At 43.8% G+C, this 22,588-nt stretch overlaps 1 protein-coding gene across 2 annotated transcripts in view; it reads left to right on the top strand.

Moving 5' to 3' along the window:
• TRPC4AP (transient receptor potential cation channel subfamily C member 4 associated protein) overlaps nucleotides 1-22,588 on the top strand; it is a 78,300-nt gene that overhangs the window by 49,492 nt on the left and 6,220 nt on the right. For both annotated transcript variants that reach the window (XM_074970338.1, XM_074970339.1), the window contains exons 10-18: nucleotides 6,200-6,331; nucleotides 6,796-6,854; nucleotides 10,835-10,936; nucleotides 12,974-13,057; nucleotides 13,371-13,461; nucleotides 13,983-14,123; nucleotides 14,673-14,781; nucleotides 15,205-15,317; nucleotides 15,549-15,755. In XM_074970338.1, the coding sequence (XP_074826439.1) occupies nucleotides 6,200-6,331; nucleotides 6,796-6,854; nucleotides 10,835-10,936; nucleotides 12,974-13,057; nucleotides 13,371-13,461; nucleotides 13,983-14,123; nucleotides 14,673-14,781; nucleotides 15,205-15,317; nucleotides 15,549-15,755 (1,038 nt within the window). The remainder of the gene's footprint in view (nucleotides 1-6,199; nucleotides 6,332-6,795; nucleotides 6,855-10,834; nucleotides 10,937-12,973; nucleotides 13,058-13,370; nucleotides 13,462-13,982; nucleotides 14,124-14,672; nucleotides 14,782-15,204; nucleotides 15,318-15,548; nucleotides 15,756-22,588) is intronic.

Consider the following 22,588-nt stretch of genomic DNA (forward strand, 5'->3'; position numbering starts at 1 on the left):
GTCTCCCCTTTAACCCTTTCCTTATCCACCTTTCAATTTTCATATTGATCTCCATCTTTTCCAGTTTAACTAATAATTCCCCATGTGGCATGGTATCAAACGCCTTACTGAAATCTAGCTAAATTAGATCCACTGTGTTTCCTTTGTCTAAAAAATCTGTTACTTTCTCAAAGAAAGAGATCAGGTTGGTTTGGCACGATCTACCTTTTATAAAACCATGTTGTATTTTGTCCCATTTACCATTGATCTCAATGTCCTTAACTACTTTCTCCTTCAAAATATTTTCCAAGACCTTGCATACTACAGATGTCAAACTAACAGGCCTATAATTACCTGATCACTTTTTTTCCCTTTCTTAAAAATAGGAACTATGTTAGCAATTCTCCAATCGTACGGTACAACCCCTGAGTTTACAGATTCATTAAAAATTCTTGCTAATGGGCTTGCAATTTCATGTGCCAACTCCTTTAATATTCTTGGATGAAGATTATCTGGGCCCCCCGATTTAGTCCCATTAAGCTGTTCGAGTTTCGCTTCTACCTCAGATATGGTAATATCTACCTCCATATCCTCATTCCCATTTGTCATGCCCTAAGATCCTCATTAGCCTTATTAAAGACTGAGGCAAAGTATTTGTTTAGATATTGGGCCATGCCTAGATTATCCTTGACCTCCACTCCATCCTCAGTGTTTAGCAGTCCCACTTCTTCTTTCTTTTTCTTCTTATTTATATGGCTATAGAACCTTTTACTTTTGGTTTTAATTCCCTTTGCAAGGTCCAACTCTACTTGACTTTTAACCTGTCTCACTTTATCCTTACGTGTTCTGAGCTCAATAAGGTAGCTTTCCTTGCTGATCCCTCCCATCTTCCACTCCCTGTATGCTTTCTCTTAATTACCTCTCTGAGATGCTTGGTCTACAACTCCTGCCTATGAATTTTTTCCCCTTTCTTGGGTTGCAGGCTTCCGATAGCTTCTGCAGCTTTGACTTAAAGTAATCCCAGGCCTCCTCTGCCTTTTAGATCGATAAGTTCTTCAGTCCAATCCACTTCCCTAACTAATTTCCTTAATTTTTGAAAGTCAGCCCTTTTGAAATCAAAAACCCTAGTTGCAGATTTATTTTTGTTTATCCTTCCGTTCAGTTTGAACTGAATTAGCTCATGGTCACTTGAACCAAGATTGTCCCCTAAAACCATTTCTTCTGAGGTCCTCACTACTCCACCAAAACCAAATCTAAAATCCCCTCTAGTCGGTTCAGCAACTACTTGCTGAAGCAATCCATCAGCTGTCGCACCTAGGAAAATCTGAGCCCTATTATTACTAGCACTCGTCCTCCAGTCTATATCTAGGAAGTTAATCTCCCATGATCATGCAGTTTCCATGAGTATTTACTTCATTACAAATATTAAAGAGGGCTCGATCCATATCCAAATTAGATCCCGGTGGTCTATAGCACACCCCAAGCACTATCCCGGGGAGGCTCTAGTAGTTTTTCTTCCCCAATGTAATTTTTGCCCAGACGGGCTCTGTCTTATCCATTCCATCGCTTTTTATTTCTTTACATTCTACCTCATCATTGATATACAGTGCTACTCCACCACCTTTACCTTTATTTCTGTCTTTCCTAAACAGCACATACCCTTCAAAACCCATAGTCCAATCATGACTACTGTTCCACCATGTTTCTGTTATCCCTATAATATCTGGTTTCACTTTCTGCACCAGTAGCTCTAGTTCCTCCATTTTGTTACCTAGGCTCCTCGCGTTGGTGTACAAACATCTTAATTTTTGCTCTTTGGCCTCGCTCACATTCTGTGCCCGATTAGGCACAGTCATTCTACAGCCACTATAACCTATTAGACTGGTATCCACACTGTCCTTTCTCCTTATGTCCATTCTCCTACCCACAGCTGTATCCTTTCTTACTTCGTTTTCTTCCCTCTCAATGCTAAAATCCGGTGTGGAGATTGCCTGGACATCTCCCAACCATCTCCCCCAAATTCCTAGTTTAAAGCTCTCTTAATCAGTTGTGCCAGCCTCCATCCTAGAAGTCTGTTTCCTTCCCTACTCAGATGAAGTCCATCCCGAGAGAACTGTCCTCTGTCCATGAATGTCTCCCAGTTGCCATACATCCCAGAGCCCTCCTTATAGCACCACTGCCTAAGCCATTTGTTGATAGTCATAATCTTGTCACACCTTTGTTGCCCTTCTCTAGGAACAGGCAGAATCCCACTAAAGATCACCTGAGCCTCGATTTCCTTAAGCATCTTCCCCAGCCTAGCATAGTCTCCCTTAATACTTTCCAGACAGAATCTATCCGTATCATTTGTTCCCACATGAAGGATAATTAAGGGATTCTTTCCTGCTCCCTTTAGGATCCTTTTCAACTTCAGGTCTACATCCCGTATCTTAGCACCTGGAAGACAGCACACCCTTCTAATCTCGGGATCAGCTCTGGTTACAGGCTGTCTATCCTTCTCAGTAAAGAGTCCCCGATAACATAGACCTGCCTTTTCCTGGTGACGGTGCTATTCTCCAGTCTGTCCCCTGATCCCTCTGGCTGCAAGTTCTTTCCATTCCTGTTCTCCCTTGTAATCCTCTTCAACCCATCCTGTATCCTTCTGGGGCTCATATTTGGTGTGGTCTCCATTGACTCTTCCCCTTTTCCTATAGGACTAGCCGCTCTTCTCTTCTCTTCTTGCCCTTCCACCTTCAGTGACCACCTGCTGAGCCCCTTCTTCATTTTCCAACTCTGCAAACCTGTTCTTGAGCTCTATTTCTCCTTCACTAGCCCATCTTTTCCTCTGCCTGGTTCTTTTAGTCACATGCTTCCACTGACCACTTTCCTCACCTAGCAGTCTCCCGTCAGAATTCCTCATTCCTGCTTCCATCTGCAAGTCTGAGCTTTTCCCTTCAGATACCTCGTGTCTTTGCTCCATAATCTGCTCAAACCCCTTCCTAAACTCTACCAGACTTTCCACCTGCATCTCCAAACCTCGGATCTTTTCCTCCATCAGCTCTATCAGACGGCATTTCATGCCGACAAAACTCTTACCAGGTACCCCCTCCAGGATCATGGACACACCGCAGCTTCCACATCCAGTCATCCTCATTGTGTCTTCCACGACATGGGTCACTCCCACTGCTGCCTCTGTATCTGTCATAGCCTTCCCACCTAAACCCTGTTAATCTTCTCCTCCAACAGAACTGCCACTGAAACTCCCCTGTTCACAGCTCTGTTTGCTGTCTCCTGGGCCGCTGCAGCTGTCTGTGTTCTCCCTCTGCTGCTTCTGCCATGGTAACCACCATATAGATCAGCAGTTGCCAGGCTGAGGGGATTAAAGGTCATAGGTTTGTGACATCAGTCTTCCAATTCGGGCAACCAAAGATCTTGCTTCAGCAATTCCATGCAGAATTATGCTGTTGTCTCAGGAGGTTACAAAACTCTTTTTGGATCACTGATTTATGAGAAAAAATGTAAATAGGCATTTAATTTTTCAGCAAGGGAACATTCTAAAAAAACTAAATTCTCCAAAACTGAAGCATCTCTCTAGATTCTCTTCCTGGTGACTTTGTACACTGTTCAATTCTTCTCTGCAGTGCTAGCAGTGGCTCCGTGACCACACTTCACTGCCCCCTTGGGATGATCACACTCGGGTAGAGAAGTGGCTCTTTACTGCATTTGTTGGCTTTTCATGCCCTGTAATTATAACCGCACCCTCATGTAGTCACTTCACATATTTCTTTAGGTTGTCTTACATGGTTCTACTTAAGTGGTGAAAGATACTCTGCTGCTCTACCTGCTCCTTTCTTGGGGGGCCAAGCTGCACACGTTAAGAGGAAGTGTGATGGGGTTTAGCATAATGAGGAACTGGAAATGGGCATTAAACTATCTGCACAATCTTGAGCAGCAGTGGGAAGATGCCAAAGAGGATTTGTTCTGGCATTAAACTGAACTATATAGCTATATTTCAAATGGGGTCTCTAGGAGGGACAGTGAAATTAGAAAGCAACCCTTATGGTTTATGGGTGTCATAGGATATAAAGGTTAGCCCCGCTTGGTCTTACAGTTCAGCAGGCTAATATTAAGAAGGCAGGAAAGTATCTAGGGGTGTGTTGGTTGGCACAGGGCACAAAGGCACGGAGTATGACAATCTGATTCTTGTTGTTAAAACGGTGAACACTGGTGGAGACAACAGGGAAGCTGCAAGTTCTGCATTTTCACATGCAGTTTTTATACATTTTATAGTTCACCCTGCTGCAGTTATGCCATACTGGCCACTGTGAGGGGCTAGTGCATCCAAAGTAGTTTCTGCGGACAGGTATTGGCAACTGTCTCTGGAAATGATTGGGAGAGTCCCTTGCTCTGTGCAGGAGGCTCTTGGCGTGTGGGAGCATGTGAAGGCGGAGGTGGGGGTAGGTAAAAGGCTGACTGAAATGTTGGACAGAGTGCAAATATAATGTTGGGAGGATTCCACTTTCTGGGACTGCTGAGTTAGACTTCATGTGTGGTTGCAGAAACAGGATCCCACATTCCCTGTTAGGGAAATGTCCTGATTTACTGAGAGATCATGTTAAAATGTGACTGCAGGCCATCCGTGGATTTCAGTACTATGACTGCTAAACAAAATGCCAGCTATGGAAATGGTTGATCCAAATAAAATTAAGAAACCTGCTGCCTGGGTTAATCTAAACGGCTGAACTATTTGAGGAAAGATGGGCTAACACCAACTAAATCATCCCAGCCAGGGCTTTGTCAAGCCGGGCCTTAAAAACCTCTAAGGATGGAGATTCCACCACCTCCCTAGGTAACCCATTCTAGTGCCTCACTACCCTCCTAGTGAAATAATGTTTCCTAATATCCAACCTAGACCTCCCCCACTGCAACTTGAGACCATTGCTTCTTGTTCGGTCATCTGCCACCACTGAGAACAGCCTAGCTCCATCCTCTTTGGAACCCCCCTTCAGGTAGTTGAAGGCTGCTATCAAATCCCCCCTCACTCTTCTCTTCTGCAGTCTAAATAAGCTCAGTTCCCTCAGCCTCTCCTCGTAAGCCATGTGCCCCAGCCCCCTGATCATTTTTGTTGCCCTCTGCTGAACTCTCTCCAATTTGTCCACATCCCTTCTGTAGTGAGGGGACCAAAACTGGATGCAATACTCCAGATGTGGCCTCACCAGAGCCAAATACTCATAAGACTGTCCTAGTCAAGCTTGTGAGTAGAACTCTGACTTGCACCTCATCTCCAGGGCCATTGCTCATTTTAGTCCCAAAGCTCCCTACATTTCACACACACTTGGCCTTCTCTCTCCCCCTCCAAATCACTTACATCAGAAATGGAGAATTCTGAATCTGAGGTGTTAATTGAAGTCCTTTCCACAGAAGGAAGAAATCCCACAGCATAAGTTTCCTGCATGACTGACTGTCCCTCATTCTGGTTTTGTCACATGGCGTCCCACATCTGGGACTTGGCTGGCAGAGGCATGTTTAAGAGATGATCTGCATTTTCTTTCTTTTTAAAAAAAACAAAAACAAAAAAGAACAGGGGGTGGAGTGTGGGAAGCATCAGGAAAAACATACTGGTTTGCTGACTAACGTTTGTGCTGCTTGTGCATTGCAGGTCAGTTCCCTGCTAGCGCTGCAGGACAGCATTCTCCACAGCACATAGTATCCCATGCTAGGACCCTGGGAAAATGCCACAGGCATTATTTTCATTCCTGCCTGCAAGGAGCCACCCTAGAATCAGTGGCCTGACCTAGGATCAGCAGAAAAGAGACTAGGGAACTGGCACTAAAATGTTATAGGAAGAATTTCAGCATACATAAATAGTTGGGTGTCCCTTTACCTTCAGTGTGCTAAATTTCCTCTTCCAGAGTATGCTGTTGCCCCTAGCTCATTCTTCAGAGGAACCTCCATAAATTCAAGCATCAGTTTAGGCTGTCTCCAAAGAAACTGGATCAAATGTTTCTGTTCAGTGGACGTGGACAGAATTAATTCTTGAAGGAGACTGAAGTCTTCCCCTTGGGATTCACCACTTCTTGTGTGTGGAGTAAAACCCACATTGTTCAGTAATGCATTTCAGTGTCTCTGCTAACAAGAGACGATGTAGCCAGGCCCATCTGTGTTCTAAACTGCCTTTTTCCCCTTTGTGAAGGTACCAGACACAACCAGACACGTTTAACACTTTTCTTTTCTTGTCCAGGTTCACAAAATGATAGCAGAATTCAAATTGATTCCTGGCCTTAATAACCTGTTTGACAAACTGATCTGGAGGAAGCATTCAGCATCAGCCCTTGTTCTGCGTGGGCATAATCAAAATTGTGACTGTAGTCCAGTGAGTACCCTAGTTTCACATTTGGCATGGTAATTTAGATGCTACAGTTATAGAACATTTCCCCCACCCTTGGAGTTGCTGTAGTCCATTGATTTGAGAGCCTTGATACCAGATACGAGGCATTGCTTTATACCTGGAAATGTGGAGGTAAACTTAGCTTTTATTTTATTTTAAATAAACTTAGCTTTATGGTACACTGCACACATCCCGTCACCCTTTTCATTCTCTTCTGTTTTGGGGAACTCATGATGAAGTTCCTTCCTTCCTTCCTTCCTTCCTTTACTCCAATTGCTTGTCACATTCAGGATGTTGTGAATACTTTTTCAGTCTTGAAAGATGTCCAACTCCAGCCTAGTCTGAGATACCTATTTCTTCTCTGCTTATCATTAGTGATGATACTGTAATATGTATAATACATATTTAAAGGGTTTTTTCACCTTTTTTTTTTTTTTTTTTTTTGGTAGGACATTACTTTAAAGATACAGTTTTTGAGGCTTCTTCAAAGTTTTAGTGATCATCATGAGTAAGTATGGAAAAAATAAGCTTACAGTAAATTGTATTTAGTAGTGTCTCTTGTTCCCTTTTAACTAAATTATTGAGCACCCCAAATGTATTTAAATGCTTTGCCCCGAGCTATTGTATTTAAATGTTCCACTGCTGATATAAAAAGGCTTTTTGGTAAATGAGAAATAGTGTGAAAGTAGGTTTCATGAGTACTAGGTGGCTCTCCTCCCTCAGAATGAGTACTGAGCCAGTGCAGTAGTGTGGCACAAGGGTTTTGCTGCAGGTCTTTTTAGATAGACCTTGATTTTGCTAGGCAACTTGTGATCATTAAGGATCCCATGGAACTTTTCACAAGTGAGGATTTAGTCCTGATAAAACACAGGCTTGGGGAATTGTATTTAATCATCCTAAATTTCTTCCTGTAGCTTAAATTGATAGTGTTTTCAGGAGGGTACATAATGAACAGTTCTATCTCAGGTGCTGTGTATGCAGTTTTTCCTTCCAAAAGGTGGATGAAGGTGGTCTCAATATCCTAGTTCTTGCTTATTGGATGTCAAAAATTGAGTGTCTTTCTAAGAGTATGTCTACACTGCAATTAGACAACGTGATTGGCCCGTGCCAGCTGACTCAGGCTTGCGGGCCTTGGGCTAAGGGGCTATTTAATTGCTGTGTGGACATTCAGGCTCGGATTGGAGCCTGAGCTCTGGGACCCTCCCCCTCAAAGGGTACTAGAGCCCGGGCTGCAGCCAGAACCTGAATATCTACACTGCAATTAAACCAGCCCGTGAACCCAAGTCAGCTGGCATGGACAGCCGTGGGTTTTTAATTGCAGTGTAGACGTATGGGGGAGCACTCCCATGACCCCAGCCCACACACCCCCAGCCCCCCCATACGCCATGCCCTGACTCTTGCACCCCCCACATCCCCACTCCCACCCTGATCACCAAACGGGAGTTCCTGAACACGCGTGCACATAACACACGCGCACCCCTCGCACCAAATGGGAGCTGCCCAGGTAAGCACTCCACACCCAAACCTCCTGCCCCAACCCTGAGCCCCCTCCCTCATTCTAGCTCCTGGCCAGACCCTGCACCCCAACCCCCAGCCCTATGCTCAGTGCACTCCCACTCTCATCTCAGTGCAGAGAGAGGAAGTGGCTAGAACCAGGGAGAAGGTAGGTACCTACTGTATGTGGACACTGCCAGGACTCGGGGCCGAGCGGCAGCGGGCTGAGCCACTTAGCCCACTGCCAGTCTGGGGTTCTGGCTGCCGGTCCCTTGCCAGCTGGGGTCCCGGCCTCAGGCCCCGCTCAGCCCGCTGCCAGCCTACGTGAACGGAACCCCAGGCAGCAATGGGCTAAGCGGGCCGGCGGCATAAGATCAGCATTTTAATTTAATTTTAAATAAAGCTTCTTAAACATTTTGAAAACCTTGTTTACATACGACAATAGTTTAGTTATATAATCTATAGACTTATAGAGAGAGACCTTCTAAAAAACGTTAAAATTTATTATTGGCACGCGAAACCTTAAAGTGAATAAATGAAGACTTGGCACACCACTTCTAAAAGGTTGCCGACCCCTGTTATAGACTAACAGATGTATTGGAGCATAAGCTTTGTGGGTGAATGCCCACTTCGTCGGATGCATGTAGTGGGGCAAATTAAGAAGTGTTCTGTCATGCTTGCCTTTATCTGATCATTTGTTAATTACATTCTTACACCTTTTCAGCAAACATCCCACTGCATGAAAAATGTCAATCTGTAATTTGTAATTTCCTGAAAATAGGGACTGGGAAAGGAAGTGCTGCCTGGTGTAGAGCTCTAATAAGAACTAATGCGGAAGTGCTTTCTGACAAGGATAAATAAAATGTTCACTTCTAGACACAGACAGTGCAGGTAATTCCCATTTCAAGGAGAGATCTAAATTACACCTATAGCACTGGATTCTGACTGGTTTGTAATGTTTCAGGGGAAAAAATGCAAGGATAGAAAATACCAAAACTATCCTAAGAGCATGCATATGTTGCTCAGAATGAAAAAACATGCATCTCATCTCGAAAGGTCAAAATGGGGTAGGTGGAGGGAACCCAGATGCTGTTCTCTTGCACTCTCAGAAGTTTCTGGACTAGACAGTAAATAATGCTCTTACACCAATTCTTATGCTGTAAAAGTGTCACATTTACCTTGAGAGATCTCGCGCCATGAAAGCTGGGACCTAGATCTGTATCTCAGTCCATCAAAAACTTTCCCTCTGCAGCCACTATTAGCCCAGCAACAACTCCCAGATGGTACAGTAAGTCTCCTCAGATGCTGTCTGTATTAAAGCGATCACTATAAAAACCTCAAGCATGGTTGAAACAAAAATTATAAAGTTAAACATCTAAAAGTTGAACATCTTTAGATCATGAACATTGGAATCCACTGAAACTGAATGGAAAGTGTGGAATCTAAAACAGACATGCTTAAGAAAATGGATTATTAAAATTAATAGTAAAGTAAAATCTCTGTTAAGGCATGTAAAATGACTGATAAACTTGAGTTACCTGAAAACCTGATGAAAGCAAGAGACTGAAGAGTGCTTGAACTCAGCTGGTACTGGGAGAGAAGACTCAGCTAAATCCCTGAGTTACTGGCTAAGGATTCAGAGAATTCCTTTTTTTAATAGTGAGAGATGTTAGAATTCCGTTGCAGAAACCTGTTGACCTGGAAGGAAACAGAGATACCGTGTGGCAACTCCAGCTGATGCTAATCAGCAGGGTTAGGTGTTAAAAGTAATAAGGCATCTGAGGAACAATTTATATTTTGTCTTGGTCCAGCATCTTAAAGTAGGGGAGAAGTGCTGGCAGATGCTAAACAATACTTGGAGAGAGATCTCAATCGTTACTATAGCCAGTGAAAGGAAGCCTTTTGTAGTCTTGGAAGTCACCTTGACTAACTGGTGGCTGGAATTGGTGTGACCTAGAAAATAGCTAGATAGCCTCCTGGCCTTCATTATCAGGACTATGTTTAAAAATCATTGTTGGCCACTTGCAACTAAAACAGACTAAAATTGATTTACAGCAAAAGTGAGTGTGTTGCATTTGAAAGAATAGTTCTTGTAATGCATTTCTTTAAAAAAAAAAAAAAATTCTTTCACAGTGAATATTGTAGAATAGAGTATATAAATGATTTTTGCGTTCTCGAAAATGGGGAATGGGCAATTCAGGTTTGTTTGAATGACATTGGAAAAACACTTTCTCTTTTACATAGTTACTTGGCTAAATATTTTATTGTGTGAGTTCTTTACATTGCTATACCCGTCCCTGTTTTTCTAGTTTGTTTCCTGATGTTTTTTGGTGCTTTCCAGGAGTAGGATGGGAGCATAGTCAAGTAAATTGTAACCAAGTACTGGAAAAGTTGAGTGCTTTATACAAATTAATGTTACTAGTTAATCTTCATATTATTGGGCAGGTATTGATAGGCAGCATAGAGACTCTTTGAGGGATTCTTGGAAGGCTGTGCTGTCTGAATTTTCTGAAATCTGTTAAGCTGCCATTTATTTTTTTGAAAGTTAATGTCCTTGCTGTTTAATCTGTTGGAAGCTATTATAGGAGATGAAATACCTCTATTTTGTAAGAGCTGAAAGGCAATCCTTGTATTGTATCTTTTTTCTCTAATTTGCTTTTGGATGGTTATGGTATAATAAAAAAGACAAGCGTAAGAAGCCTGGCACTGCTTTTTTGATTAGCGACAGGGACTGAATTTCAGGAGGACTGGCAATGTGATAGCATGCACTCTTAGGCAGGGCGACAGCCCAGTAGTGGGCTGCACAAATAAAGGTCTGTTCCCGTCTTTCCAGTTTCACAAATAACTTAGCCACACTGTCTTGTTCGGCTTGGAGTTGCCGGTTGCAGCTGCAGTGTCTATAACTAGCAACATTTACCTACGTCATGAATTAAGGAGACAAATGAATGTGCCCGGCCTCATTTTCCCTTTTCTCTCTCAATGATTTTTGTTCAGGAACAAGTATCTTCTGCTAAACAGCCAAGAACTTAATGAACTGAGTGCAATCTCCCTCAAAGCCAACATCCCCGAAGTAGATGCAGTCGTCAACACAGACAGGTAGGGAGGAAGCTATAGGTTTTGTAGCCTGCTATTTCAAGCTTTCTTAAACTCTGAAAGTTTGGTAAGTGCTTACACTAGATTTTTTTATTATTTTCTCTGCTCTGTTTGAAATCCTTCATGAAGCCTCGTTCCTTTAACTTCAGCAATAGGTTACACTAGCAAAACCACTAGGAAATTGTAGAAATGCAAAGAGATGCATTTTCCATATATCACATGTAAAAGAAGCTAGGTGAAATTGCCACATCAGTATCAAATAGTGTTGCTCTATAATGCCATTGCACTGCCAGGTGGAGAGCCAGATCTTTCAAAGGAAGAAATAGCTATCCCTATTTTCATGGTAAGGACTAGCTGACATCTTAAAATGCACTTTATACTCTAAAAAGAGGCTATGACAATGGCACTATGGAGTTTGACGTTTTGTGTCCATGATCTCTGTTATATGCTTTTCTAACTGCCAGCCTCACAAACTGCGTGTTGTAAATCAAGATGGAATCTTTCTAGCTCATGAATAGCTACCAGTAATATTTTGCAGTTGCGATTTAGGCCTGGCCTACGCGCACACATTACACCAATTTAACTAAATTGGTTTCTAAATCAGTTTAGTGAAACAGATGAGAATACCTGCAAAAGGGGTTCGATTTAAGAGGGCTAATAACCAAATTAAGCTAAATTGACACAACACATGTAAACCCATTTGAGTGGCCCCGCAAAGGTGTTCTGTGATATTGATCTTGTTACATCAGTATGACTTCTGAAGACAAGTGCTTGGTAAACAGTTCTCTTCATGTACTCCACAAAAGAATCTAGCTCACTCCCTCTGCAGGGCTCGGAAGAGAGAGCCAACAAACGTATTTGGGTCACTAAACCCTACAGCTAATGTTTCAGACCAGGAAGCTGGTGTGAGTGGGAAGGTGCCATTGGCTTTGAAAAGGAATCTCTGGCACACAATGGGATTTCCCAATTCTTAAATGTTGCCAGCTTCCTCGTTATCTGCCTTGTTGGTGAGAAACCACCACCGGTGTTGACCAAATCCTCTCTTCCTGAGCACTGCTGCCATTCTGGCCCTGCTTCAGCCACTCAGAGGGAAACACTGCCTTGTGTTGTACGTGTGCTAGAAGGAGGAGGGGTGAGGCCACAGGTAACCTCTTCCATCCTGCGTAATCTGCAGAGCAACCTTCCCTATTTTCTGATGGCACTAGTAAGGGGAGCCAGCTATCCCGCAGCCAGTGCCCTCCTTTGTGAATAGCTCTGTTCTGCAGACTCCAGGCTGCATCCAGCACCTCAGCTGGCCAGTACACAAGCAGTGACCAGCATGGACCAACTGAGTGGCCTATCTTTGTGAACAGCAAAAAAGTGAATCCCCACCCTAAACTATCTTGTCTTACGCCTGGAGGTTGGCTTATGGTCTAAGCACATGGACAGAACCATTCCATTTCCTGCCTTTGTTTTCAGGTGCCACGCCCTTTCCGAATAACGTGATTTTTCCGGCAGTATGTCTGCATAGGTCTCCTGCATAAATACATCTGCCATTTCTGTCAAGGTGCTGTTCATGTTTGTGTGCTTCAGTTTGATGGGTTTTCCCTGTGGAGACTGTTAACTCATTTGGGCCGCTGCCTTGGTCTGAATTTCGATGCCAAAAAGTTGTGCTTGCTGAACCAAACTCTCTCCCTTCCACAAATGTGCAGTGAGACCCAGCCCCCTCCATTCTCACTCAGAGCTGTCAGGCCTGCTGCTCCCTCTGGTCACAGTGCTCCTGTTTCTTTCCTATTTGGTAACGTTTCAACAAAAATGCTGTTTGAAACTTCCTTGAAAGCCAGTTATGCTGCAGCTCTTGCAGACTGCAGCATCAGAGCTACGTGGTCATCAGCATTTCAATGTGAAATGCTCATGCGTGACGTTGCTGTGTAATACTGGACTCTTCATATTCAGCTTTGTGAGTAGTATCTAGCTTGATCTCCAGAAGTACGCTCTGTAGTGACCTGCTTTTGCCATCCTTCCACGCACATTTGTAATTTTTTTCCCCACATGCTTTAGAAGTCTAGTCTGCGATGGCAAAAGAGGTTTGTTGACCAGGCTACTACAGGTCATGAAGAAGGAACCAGCTGAGTCCTCTTTCAGGTGGGTTCCATTTACACTGGTATATGTGGTTTTTTGGTGGGGTGGGAAGACTTGCTAGTCTTCAGAGTTCATGGCAGCTGAAGTATTTTATTATCCATCGTGAGAAGACTTAAAATATTCTGATTTGGTTTCTCTGGTAGTGTGAGTGGAATAGAGTTACTATTCTATGGAATCTCTTTACATCTCTTCACTTTCACGTTGATACTAAATGGACAGGGAAACTTAGTTTAGTCTGAGGTGTATGTAGTAAAGTAACTTTTCCCAATGAGTTATAGCCTTGTTGAATTAGTAGTTGAATTTATATTTGTCTCAGGTTTTGGCAAGCAAGGGCAGTTGAGAGTTTTCTACGAGGTGCCACTTCTTATGCAGACCAGATGTTCCTGCTAAAGAGAGGACTCTTGGAGGTAATAACCTAGATAACTGCTCTGGCACAAATACACTGTAACAAACTTAGCATGTGTCTCCATGGGAACTGGTGGGCTTAATTTTTAAGAAAATCCAGGAAGCTTAAAAAACAAGTGCTAGAATTCACTGCAGCAATAGGCAGATCTTATACCTAATGCAAGACCTTTTGAGAGGTGTAGCTCTGGTTTCAACAACAAGATGAACTTTTAAGGGGGTGATCGGTAAATCTGTGATTTATAGGAACCTGAAATGTACATGATTATAGTTGCTAGGTTTGGTTCAATCTAACTCTGGGAACTGGTACAGTTACTTACAGTATCCAGATGCTAAGTGATTTGTATCTATCTTCAATACTCCACTTGTGGGTGCTATGGAAAAAATCACCTGATTTACCTACTCTAAAAAGAATGAAATCTGGATAAACTTTTTGAAGCAGTAATTGGATCACAAGCATTTGAATCTGAGTTTTCTGGTGACTTAGGCTAAAATGTGGTGGTCACACACTTTTCTTTCTTGCCAGCAAATTCTCTACTGCATTGTTGACAGTGAGTGCAAATCACGGGATGTGCTTCAGAGTTACTTCGATCTGCTGGGAGAACTGATGAAATTCAACATTGATGCTTTCAAGAGGTTCAACAAATATATCAACACAGATGAGAAGGTAAATCTCTTCAAAAAAACAGCCACCCTGCTCTGTGCCAAATAGCAGGTGCAGTGCTGTGATGTACATGGGTTAATTTGCCCCTTTCCTTTTTCTGGGCAGGAGCAGAAGCAATTTATAATTTGGGGGTTGAGGGCTCATAGTTACCTCTGAAATGAACAGGGCATCTGTACTTCCGAGCTACTGTTTTAGGTAGTCTACAGACTTGGATGCACAACACCTGTTCAGGATGTGACCTGGCATCACTGCAAGCAATGTGGCTAGAGATTTAGTCCTTTAAAACAAAAGCTCAAATTCTTGAGCACAGTTATGCAGTAACTTTTCCAAAGGCCATTTGTGTGGTCACATAATTGTACTTGTCTCAGGGCCTTGTCTGCAGACCTACCTGCAGTGGGCAGCTAATCCTAATTACTGTTCACGCCGTGGGTAATATCCAGCTTGTTAACCATATACAATGCTCTCAAAGTGTATGAAACTCTGCTCCACAAGTGCCTACCAGTATAGAGTATATCGCTTTTGCAGACATAGCACTAAAATGTCTGTCTTTAGTTTCAGATCTTTTTGAATCAGATCAACAGTTCACTGGTTGACTCAAACATGTTGGTTCGCTGCATTACATTGTCCCTGGACCGATTTGAGAACCAGTCTGATATTAAAGGTAAAGGAAGACTTGGCATTTCTTTGAGAGATTGTGATCTGGCTTTAAAATCCTTAGCAGGAGTGTCTCTCTCAGATGCATGACTTGGCCCATGTGCTTACTGGGTATGAGCACCAGTTCTTTTTTCTGTGCTGCCCACGTTGTCAGCTGGGATGGCCTTCAGTTGCAGACCACCCAGCAGTAAAAGAACATTGTGGCTGAAGACAATCTGTCCTCAGGACAGCCATCTTTTTCAACCAGAAGTCTCCCTTGTCTCTGTTCGGAGAGAAGCACAACCTGTCTGCAGCTCTGAATATGATGGCTAGTCTTGCATTAGGTTCAAGAATGACTGTCTTCCCCTTACATCCAGTTTTTAAGAATGACGGTTTCATTCTTTTGTATCTAAACTCTGCAAACCTAATAATCTGGTTTTCTTCCCTATAGTTGCAGAAGTCTTGTCCGAGTGCCGCCTGTTATCATACATGTCTCAGATGTCCATGAGAATGTCCTTCCTTTTCCGCCTCATTAATATTATTCATGTACAGACACTCACACAGGTAAAGAGCTGACATTAAAATATGATCACTGTAATCATTCATTACGTGTATTAATGGGTTTGGGGGTCTGACTTCTTTTCAAGACATGCTTTTTTTTACTGTGCGGTAGGCATTAGAAGCATTTCTCTTGGATAGGTTTGGACCCTAAATGAATTCTGTGTGTTCATTTCATGGAATACTTGATCTCTGCATTTTTCTGTAACTTGATTTACCATGTCTCCTTTATTTTAGGAAAATGTCAGTTGTTTGAACACAAGCTTAGTTATCTTAATGCTGGCCCGAAGGAAAGACAAGCTACCCTTCTACCTGCACACACTGCAAGAGATGGAATACACGGAAAAATATCCAGGGTTCATCCTGAACAACTTTCATAGTCTCCTGCGATTCTGGCAACAGCATTACCTCAACAAGGACAAGGACAGCACCTGCTTAGAAAATGTATGTGTTCGATCTCCTACTGCCTTAGGGGAGAACCATGGTAGTCTTAGTGGCCCAGCCTGCACAAATGGAGAAATGAGAAGTTTTGAGGGAAGTAAGGAAATGGAACTTCCTAAAGTGCTTTTATAGTGTCTTAGCAATCCAGTGCCAGGGTGCACATGATCAGAAGAGCGTGAGGCAACTGTAGGGCTTGGATCTGTTCAATCCACTGATCAGATCAGAGGTGGCAAAGACCTCTGAGGCACTCTGGCCAGGTTCCTGAGGAGGCAGTGCAGAATTGTTCCCTAGAAAGTGTACTGTTCCAGAGCTGTGCCATAAGTGTCCCAAGCAATGGGCTTCTACCACTTATCCCTCCCCAAGGAGTGTGTATGAGGAGCTATTATGCCATTTTCATAGATTTCAATATCCGGAAGCTTTTCATGCTATTCAGCCCAGCTTTTCCCTAACTTATGCTAATGCACCTGTCTGTCCCACATGGTCATGCTTCCCCCACAGATACCCAAGCGATTCAAATACAGGTCTTAACCTTTCACTCTAACACAGCCCTTCCTGCTCGTTAATCTGTTGATGGTGCTGTTCTCTTAAATCCCTCTAACTTGTCAATATCTCAGTGTTAGAATATTAACCCATGTAATTCTAACACTAAAAGTAAATGATGCTCATCTTTGGTGGCTTATAAGTCCAGATCCGTTAAGTCTAAATGGAACTCTTCCTTGCCCCTTATATCTGTACCAGGTAACATACCCTGGCTGGAGAAACAGCTGAATTGTCCTGTGCACCTTGGTGGCAGTAGTCATTGGTAGCTTGGACAGTATGAAGGGAATAGCCCCATCTCAATAGCTTTACTTACAGAAAATTCTGTCTTAATTGGATCAAATGCCGGGTAGGTTCAACCACTTTAGGTGTCCAAAGTCTTCCTGATATTTAGTCTAATATTAAATTAAGCCTTAATTTTCCTTGTGCTCAGTTTTTCCATTTGTCTCATGTTAGCTTCCCCGCCCCTTTGTACGACAGCTCACTTCTCAACCTCCATGCCATCTATGTCATTTATATTCTTCCTAAGCACTATGTGTAAATGATTCTTTTAAAGCATGTACTCAAGCTAAAGTCCTCTAAAATAGAGAGGTAGGAGGAGTGTTCAAAACACGTCTAAAATTCAGCCTTTGTCTATCAGCTTTGACCCAACCCAAGACCCATAGATATATCTCCATTAGGGCTTTCAAACTATTAAAAAAAATGAATCGCGATTAATCACACTGTTAAACTGTAATAGAATACCATTTATTTAAATATTTTTGGACGTTTTATACATTTTCAAATATGTTGATTTCTATTACAACACAGAATACAAAATGTAGTGCTCACTTTATATTTATTTCTTACAAGTATTTGCACTGTAAAAAAAACAAAAGAAATAGTATTTTTCAATTCACCTAATAAGTACTGTAGTGCAATCTCTTTATCATGAAAGTTGAACTTACAAATGTAGAACTGTTTTATTTTTGAATGCAGGTTTTTTTTTTGTACAATGTAAAATTTCTGAGCCTGACAAGTCCACTCAGACCTACTTCTTGTTCAGCCAATCACTCAGAAAAACCAGTTTGTTTACGTTTTCAGGAGATAATGCTGCCTGCTTCTTGTTCACAATATTACCTGAAAGTGAGAACAGGCGTTCACATGGCACTGTTGTAGCCGGCCTCACAAGATATTCATGTGCCAGATGCGCTAAAGATTCATATGTCCTTTCATGCTTCAACCACCATTCCAGAGGACATGCATCCATGCTGATGATGGGTTCTGCTCAGTAACAATCCAAAGTAGTGCAGACTAATGCATGTTAATTTTCGTTGCGAGTTAGATGCCACCAGCAGAAGGCTGACTTTCTTTTTTGGTGGTTCGGGTTCTGTAATTTCCGCATCCGAGTATTACTCTTTTAAGACATCTGAAAGCATGCTCCACACCTCATCTCTCTCGGATTTTGGAAAGTACCTCAGATTCTTAAACCTTGGGTCGAGTGTTGTAGCTATCTTTAGAAATCTCACATTGGTACCTTCTTTGCGTTTTTGTCAGATCTGCAGTGAAAGTGTTCTTAAAACGAACAACATGTGCTGGGCCATCATCCGAGACGGCTATAACATGAAATAAATGGCAGAATGCGGGTAAAACACAGAGCAGGAGACGTACAATTCTCCCCCATGGAGTTCAGTCACAAATTTAATTAACTCATTTTTTGTAGCAAGCGTCATCAGCACAGAACAGGGATCTCAAACTCGAATCACCAGGAGGGCCACATGAGGACTAGTACATTTGGCCTGGGGGCTGCATCACTGACACCCCCTGCCCCGCCACCACTCCACCCCTTCCATGAGGCCCCGCCCTCCTGTTCCCACCCCCTTCCCCAAAGTCCCCACCCCAACTCCACTCCCTCCCTGCCCCTATTCCAACCCCTTCCCCAAATCCCTGGCCCTGCCCTGCCTCCTCCCCTGAGCACGCAGCTCCCCGCTCCTCCCCCCTCCCTCCTGGAAAGCGCTAAGTGCTGCCAAACAGCTGTTCGGTGATGGGAAGTGCCTGGAGGTAGACAGAGGATCAGGGACGCAGCGCGCTGGGGAGCAGGGGGGAGGGGAGCTTGGCAGCCTGCAGGAAATAACGCTGCGGGCCGCATGTTTGAGACCCCAGCATAGAAGCATGTCCTCTGGAATGGTGGCCGAAGCATGAAGGGGCATACTAATGCTTAGCATATCTGGCACATAAATACTTTGCAATGCCGGCTACAAAAGTACCATGCAAATGCCTGTCCTCACTTTCTGGTGACATTGTAAATAAGAAGAGGGCAGCATTATCTCCTGTAAATGTAAACAAACTTGTTTGTCTGAGCGATTGGCTGAATAAGAAGTAGGACTGAGTGGACTCATAGGCTGTGAAGTTTTATGTTTTGGTTTTCAGTGCAGTTATGTAACCAAAAAAAAATCCACATTTGTAAGTTGCACTTTCATGACAAAATAGTGCAATCTTTCTACTTGTACTTGTATGAGGGGAATTGAAAAATACTATTTCTTTTCATTTTTACAGTGCAAATATTTGTAATTATTTTTTTTTAATTTTTTTTTAAACTTTGATTTCAATTACAACACAGAATACATTATATATGAAAATGTAGAAAAACTTCCAAAATATTTAATTTCAATTGGTATTCTATAGTTTAACAGTGTGATTAAAACTGCGATGAATCGAGATTAATTTTTTAAATTGCGATTTTTATTTTTAAGTTAATTGCGTGAGTTAACTGCAGTTTAATCAACAGCCCTAATCTCCGTGAAAAGGAAGTAAAAAATCCAATGGGAAACTGAACAAGCAAACATCCTCTGTAGTATCTAACCCGGCATCCACGCTTCCTGCAAGTGAATGAGAAACCGATTAGGAATGGCAGGCTATAAATAGATATGAACCTGACCATTTGGGTTGCTTGTTCATATGAGATACAAATGTAAACGGCATCTATCCTGGATGTCAGCTAGTGTTATTGGCAGCATGGTGGCATGTTGTTCAACACTTCCTATTGTACGACCCTTTTTTCAGTGACTCATAACTTTTTTTTGCCAGACTTTTAACTGTTTGGGCTGAAATTTTCCATGCTGGGGGCCTGTCTCAGGCTGATTATTTGGGGGGAGAACTTCAGCCAGAAAGGTTTAGACATTTCTGAGAATGAGCCTAGGGGAATTTTTTTTCCTTGTGTTAAAGTTCCGGTGACCTTTTCTCTCAAAAGCTTAGGGCACCCGTGCTTTAGAGCAGGGACTTGAGGTTTGGCAGTTGGCTGGTCTTTGTGTCAGGGATGTGCCTTTTGCCATTCCTGTGAAAATGCACCAAAGTCTGGTTATATGTTTTTGGAAAAAAAATCCGTTCACACATGCTCAGTAGAGACTATAGATTTTAACAGCTATAATCCTTCAAGAGTCCATCCACAGTGGGCATGCCTGAGCCTTGGGCTCAGCAGGACTTCCCCTGCATTTGCAGTTCCTGGCTTCTGTGGGCCCTGCCAGTTCCAGGCGTCTGAACTGAGAGCAGGGAGGAAGCCTTTCCTCTCTGGTGCTCTCAATGATCCCACCCCGCCCCCGCCCCCGCTGTGCCCAGGCAGTTATCAGGCAGCCTCCTCCGCCCTGAGATTGCAGAGGACCTTGCTGGACAGGTGGGAGTGGGTGGAAATAGACTTCTTGCCTCCATCTAAGTGGGGAGGTGAAAATTGGGATTGGAGGCTGGTGGGGATGAGGGAAGGGAGCTGGGGGGTGTCTGGGTCTCTGAGCCTGGGGAAGGAGACTGATCAGATGTGAAGCCATGTGTACGAGTAGGGGAAAGAGAGACAGATGAGATGGGCAGAGACTGGAACAAGGAGGGTGTGAGAAGACTGGAAATTGGATGAGAGAGGTGGGGATGGGGAAATGTGGGTTGGGGGCACAACTGGAAGCCAGAGTATGTGGAGGGAGACAGATTGGATGGGGAGCCAGGGTACAGGGAACTGGGACTGGCTGGGGACAAGGGGATGAGGACACTGGGATGGAGAAGAATAGAGGGTTGAGGCTAGGACTGGCTCAGCAAGGAGACTGGGAACAGGCCTGAGAAGCCTAAGGAGTTGAGACTGGAACTGGCTTGCGACAAGGAGCCGGGGTGGAGGAAGAGACAGGACTGGGACAGAAGGGATATTCTAGAGCACACTTCCCTCCACTGCCTAGATTGGAACCCAAGGTTCCCAAGTCTCTCTCCATCCCTCTGCTGTTCCATCCACCAAGTGCTGGTCCACAAACTACTCCTGCTCCCAGTTACTCTGGGTGGGAATCTAAAGGCTCCAGCCCTGCTGCTGAACTCTGGGGCTGTCAGGCTGATGACACATCATGAAATTTGGTTTTTGGTTTTCTTTCTTTAATTAAAAAAAAAAAAAAGTAGGAAATTATCCACATAAAAGCTTAAAAATGAAGTTGCGAAGTCAAGCACTCAGAAGATGGGAAAAGCCAGGATGAAGGTTGTCGGTCCAACCTTTACATGGCCCTCTTGTGCATATGCATTGATACTCTTCAGTACATGATCACATACTACTTTTCCCCCACTGGACCCGCCTCATTCAGCACAGAGGCAGGATCTGCTCTGGGGATGAGTCAGGGTTGTGTAGTGAAAGAGGCTGTTGTCTGTGGGATCCTGCTTCATTTGTTGCAGACCTGGGAAGGTGGGATGCATGCTGGGGGGCCCAGGGCTGTGAGGCACCTTGCTGCCACCTGCCCTTAGCCTGAGGACTTAGCCTGTGCCTGCCAACGGTCAGCCCCCTGTCTCCGCCAGCCGCAGGCAACACAAGCACTCCCCTCTCAGCCTAGGCAGGCTTTGCTGTCCCTGTGCAGGTAAGCAACAGGCACACTCCAACTCGGGAGTATTCCAAGTGTCCCATGGGATGTCCAGCCCCCGCTCCACGGGACTCTCACAGAATTACCAGACCCGCTGTTCCCAAAGGAACAGTACACCCCGGCTTACTGGTTACACCTTAGGACACAGCGCCGCTTCACATGCAGCACTGACGCTTGCTTTCTTTATAAACAAATCTGTTTGTTTAATAAAGAACAGGGAGTCAAAGTATAGCAAACAGAAACGTTGGCATCAGAGTTACATGTACAGTAAAATAATAACACATTCTAGAGCCTAAACCTGACCGAGAAGATGCCTCTTGTCTAATAAGATCCTGCTTACCTAAAGTCCTTCGCACAGCTTTTTCAACCTGGATGGCTGAGACCCTCCTTTCATAAATCTCCCCCTGCTGGCAGCTTGCCTCCCCCAATAAAGGGTGCCAGGGCATCTTTCTGCACCCCTAGGTATACTGGGCCACCTGTAAACAGTATCATCATTCCCAACTGCCCCTGTTAATTTCTTCTCCCCACATCTCAGCTCTCTCTCCTTAGCACCTGACTCAGTGTGCAAATAGACTCCCATTGGAAGACACACAATGCACAATGGTCAGCCAGGGAGATAAGTGTCTCCTGTCTGGTGGAACCTGTCTTAAGGCATGTTACCTCTGGGTGAGCTGCCAGTAACTGCCCGGCTTTAAGAACATAATTTTCTATATAATACATACACATACACTTTGCAGCGATTTAAGATGATCGTGACAGGCTTTCAGCACAAACCATACATGGCCCTTTTTGTTAAACTTGTATGTAAATACCAGACCCAGGGGATCTCTGTAAGCCTTATGCACCCCTGTGGCCCCTGCCACTTGGCACCGAGAGGCCCTTGGGTCAGAGAAGGTGTGTAGTGAATGAGACTGGGCATTGCAGGAAGAGCAAGGCCAATCTCATGGTTAAAGCAGTGGGAATTATATTCTCTCTGCCTCTGCCATTGAGTTCCTGTGTGGTGCTGGGCAAGTCACTTAAATCAAACCTGTCATGGGGGGGGGGTCATTTTCTGGGTGCTCAACTTGAAATGCTGGTGCCCGATTTGCAGAAGTCCTGGGCACTTGCCGCTGTGTCACTGGGAGCCTGACGACGTTAAGTGCTGTACAACGCTGAGCACTCTGAAAAGTCAGGTCCTCCGTGTCTCAAATTGGTCATCCACAATTCGTGGAGAATTTTGATCTTAATCTCCGTCTCTCTTCCCCCTCTGTAAAATGGGATATTTATTTTCTGTATGATAATACCACCCTCTCAGATGACAGTGTTTTATGAAAATAAACTGTTTGAGGCACTCACTACTAGACTGATGAGTGCCCTAAGAAAGCCCACGAGGAAATTAATAATTCTGTCTTACGAGCAGGGCTTGAATAGTGCCCAGTAAGGCCTGGGCCCCACCTTAAACAATGAGAA

This window comes from Natator depressus, chromosome 13, assembly GCF_965152275.1.
Source record: "Natator depressus isolate rNatDep1 chromosome 13, rNatDep2.hap1, whole genome shotgun sequence".
NCBI lineage: Eukaryota > Metazoa > Chordata > Testudines > Cheloniidae > Natator > Natator depressus.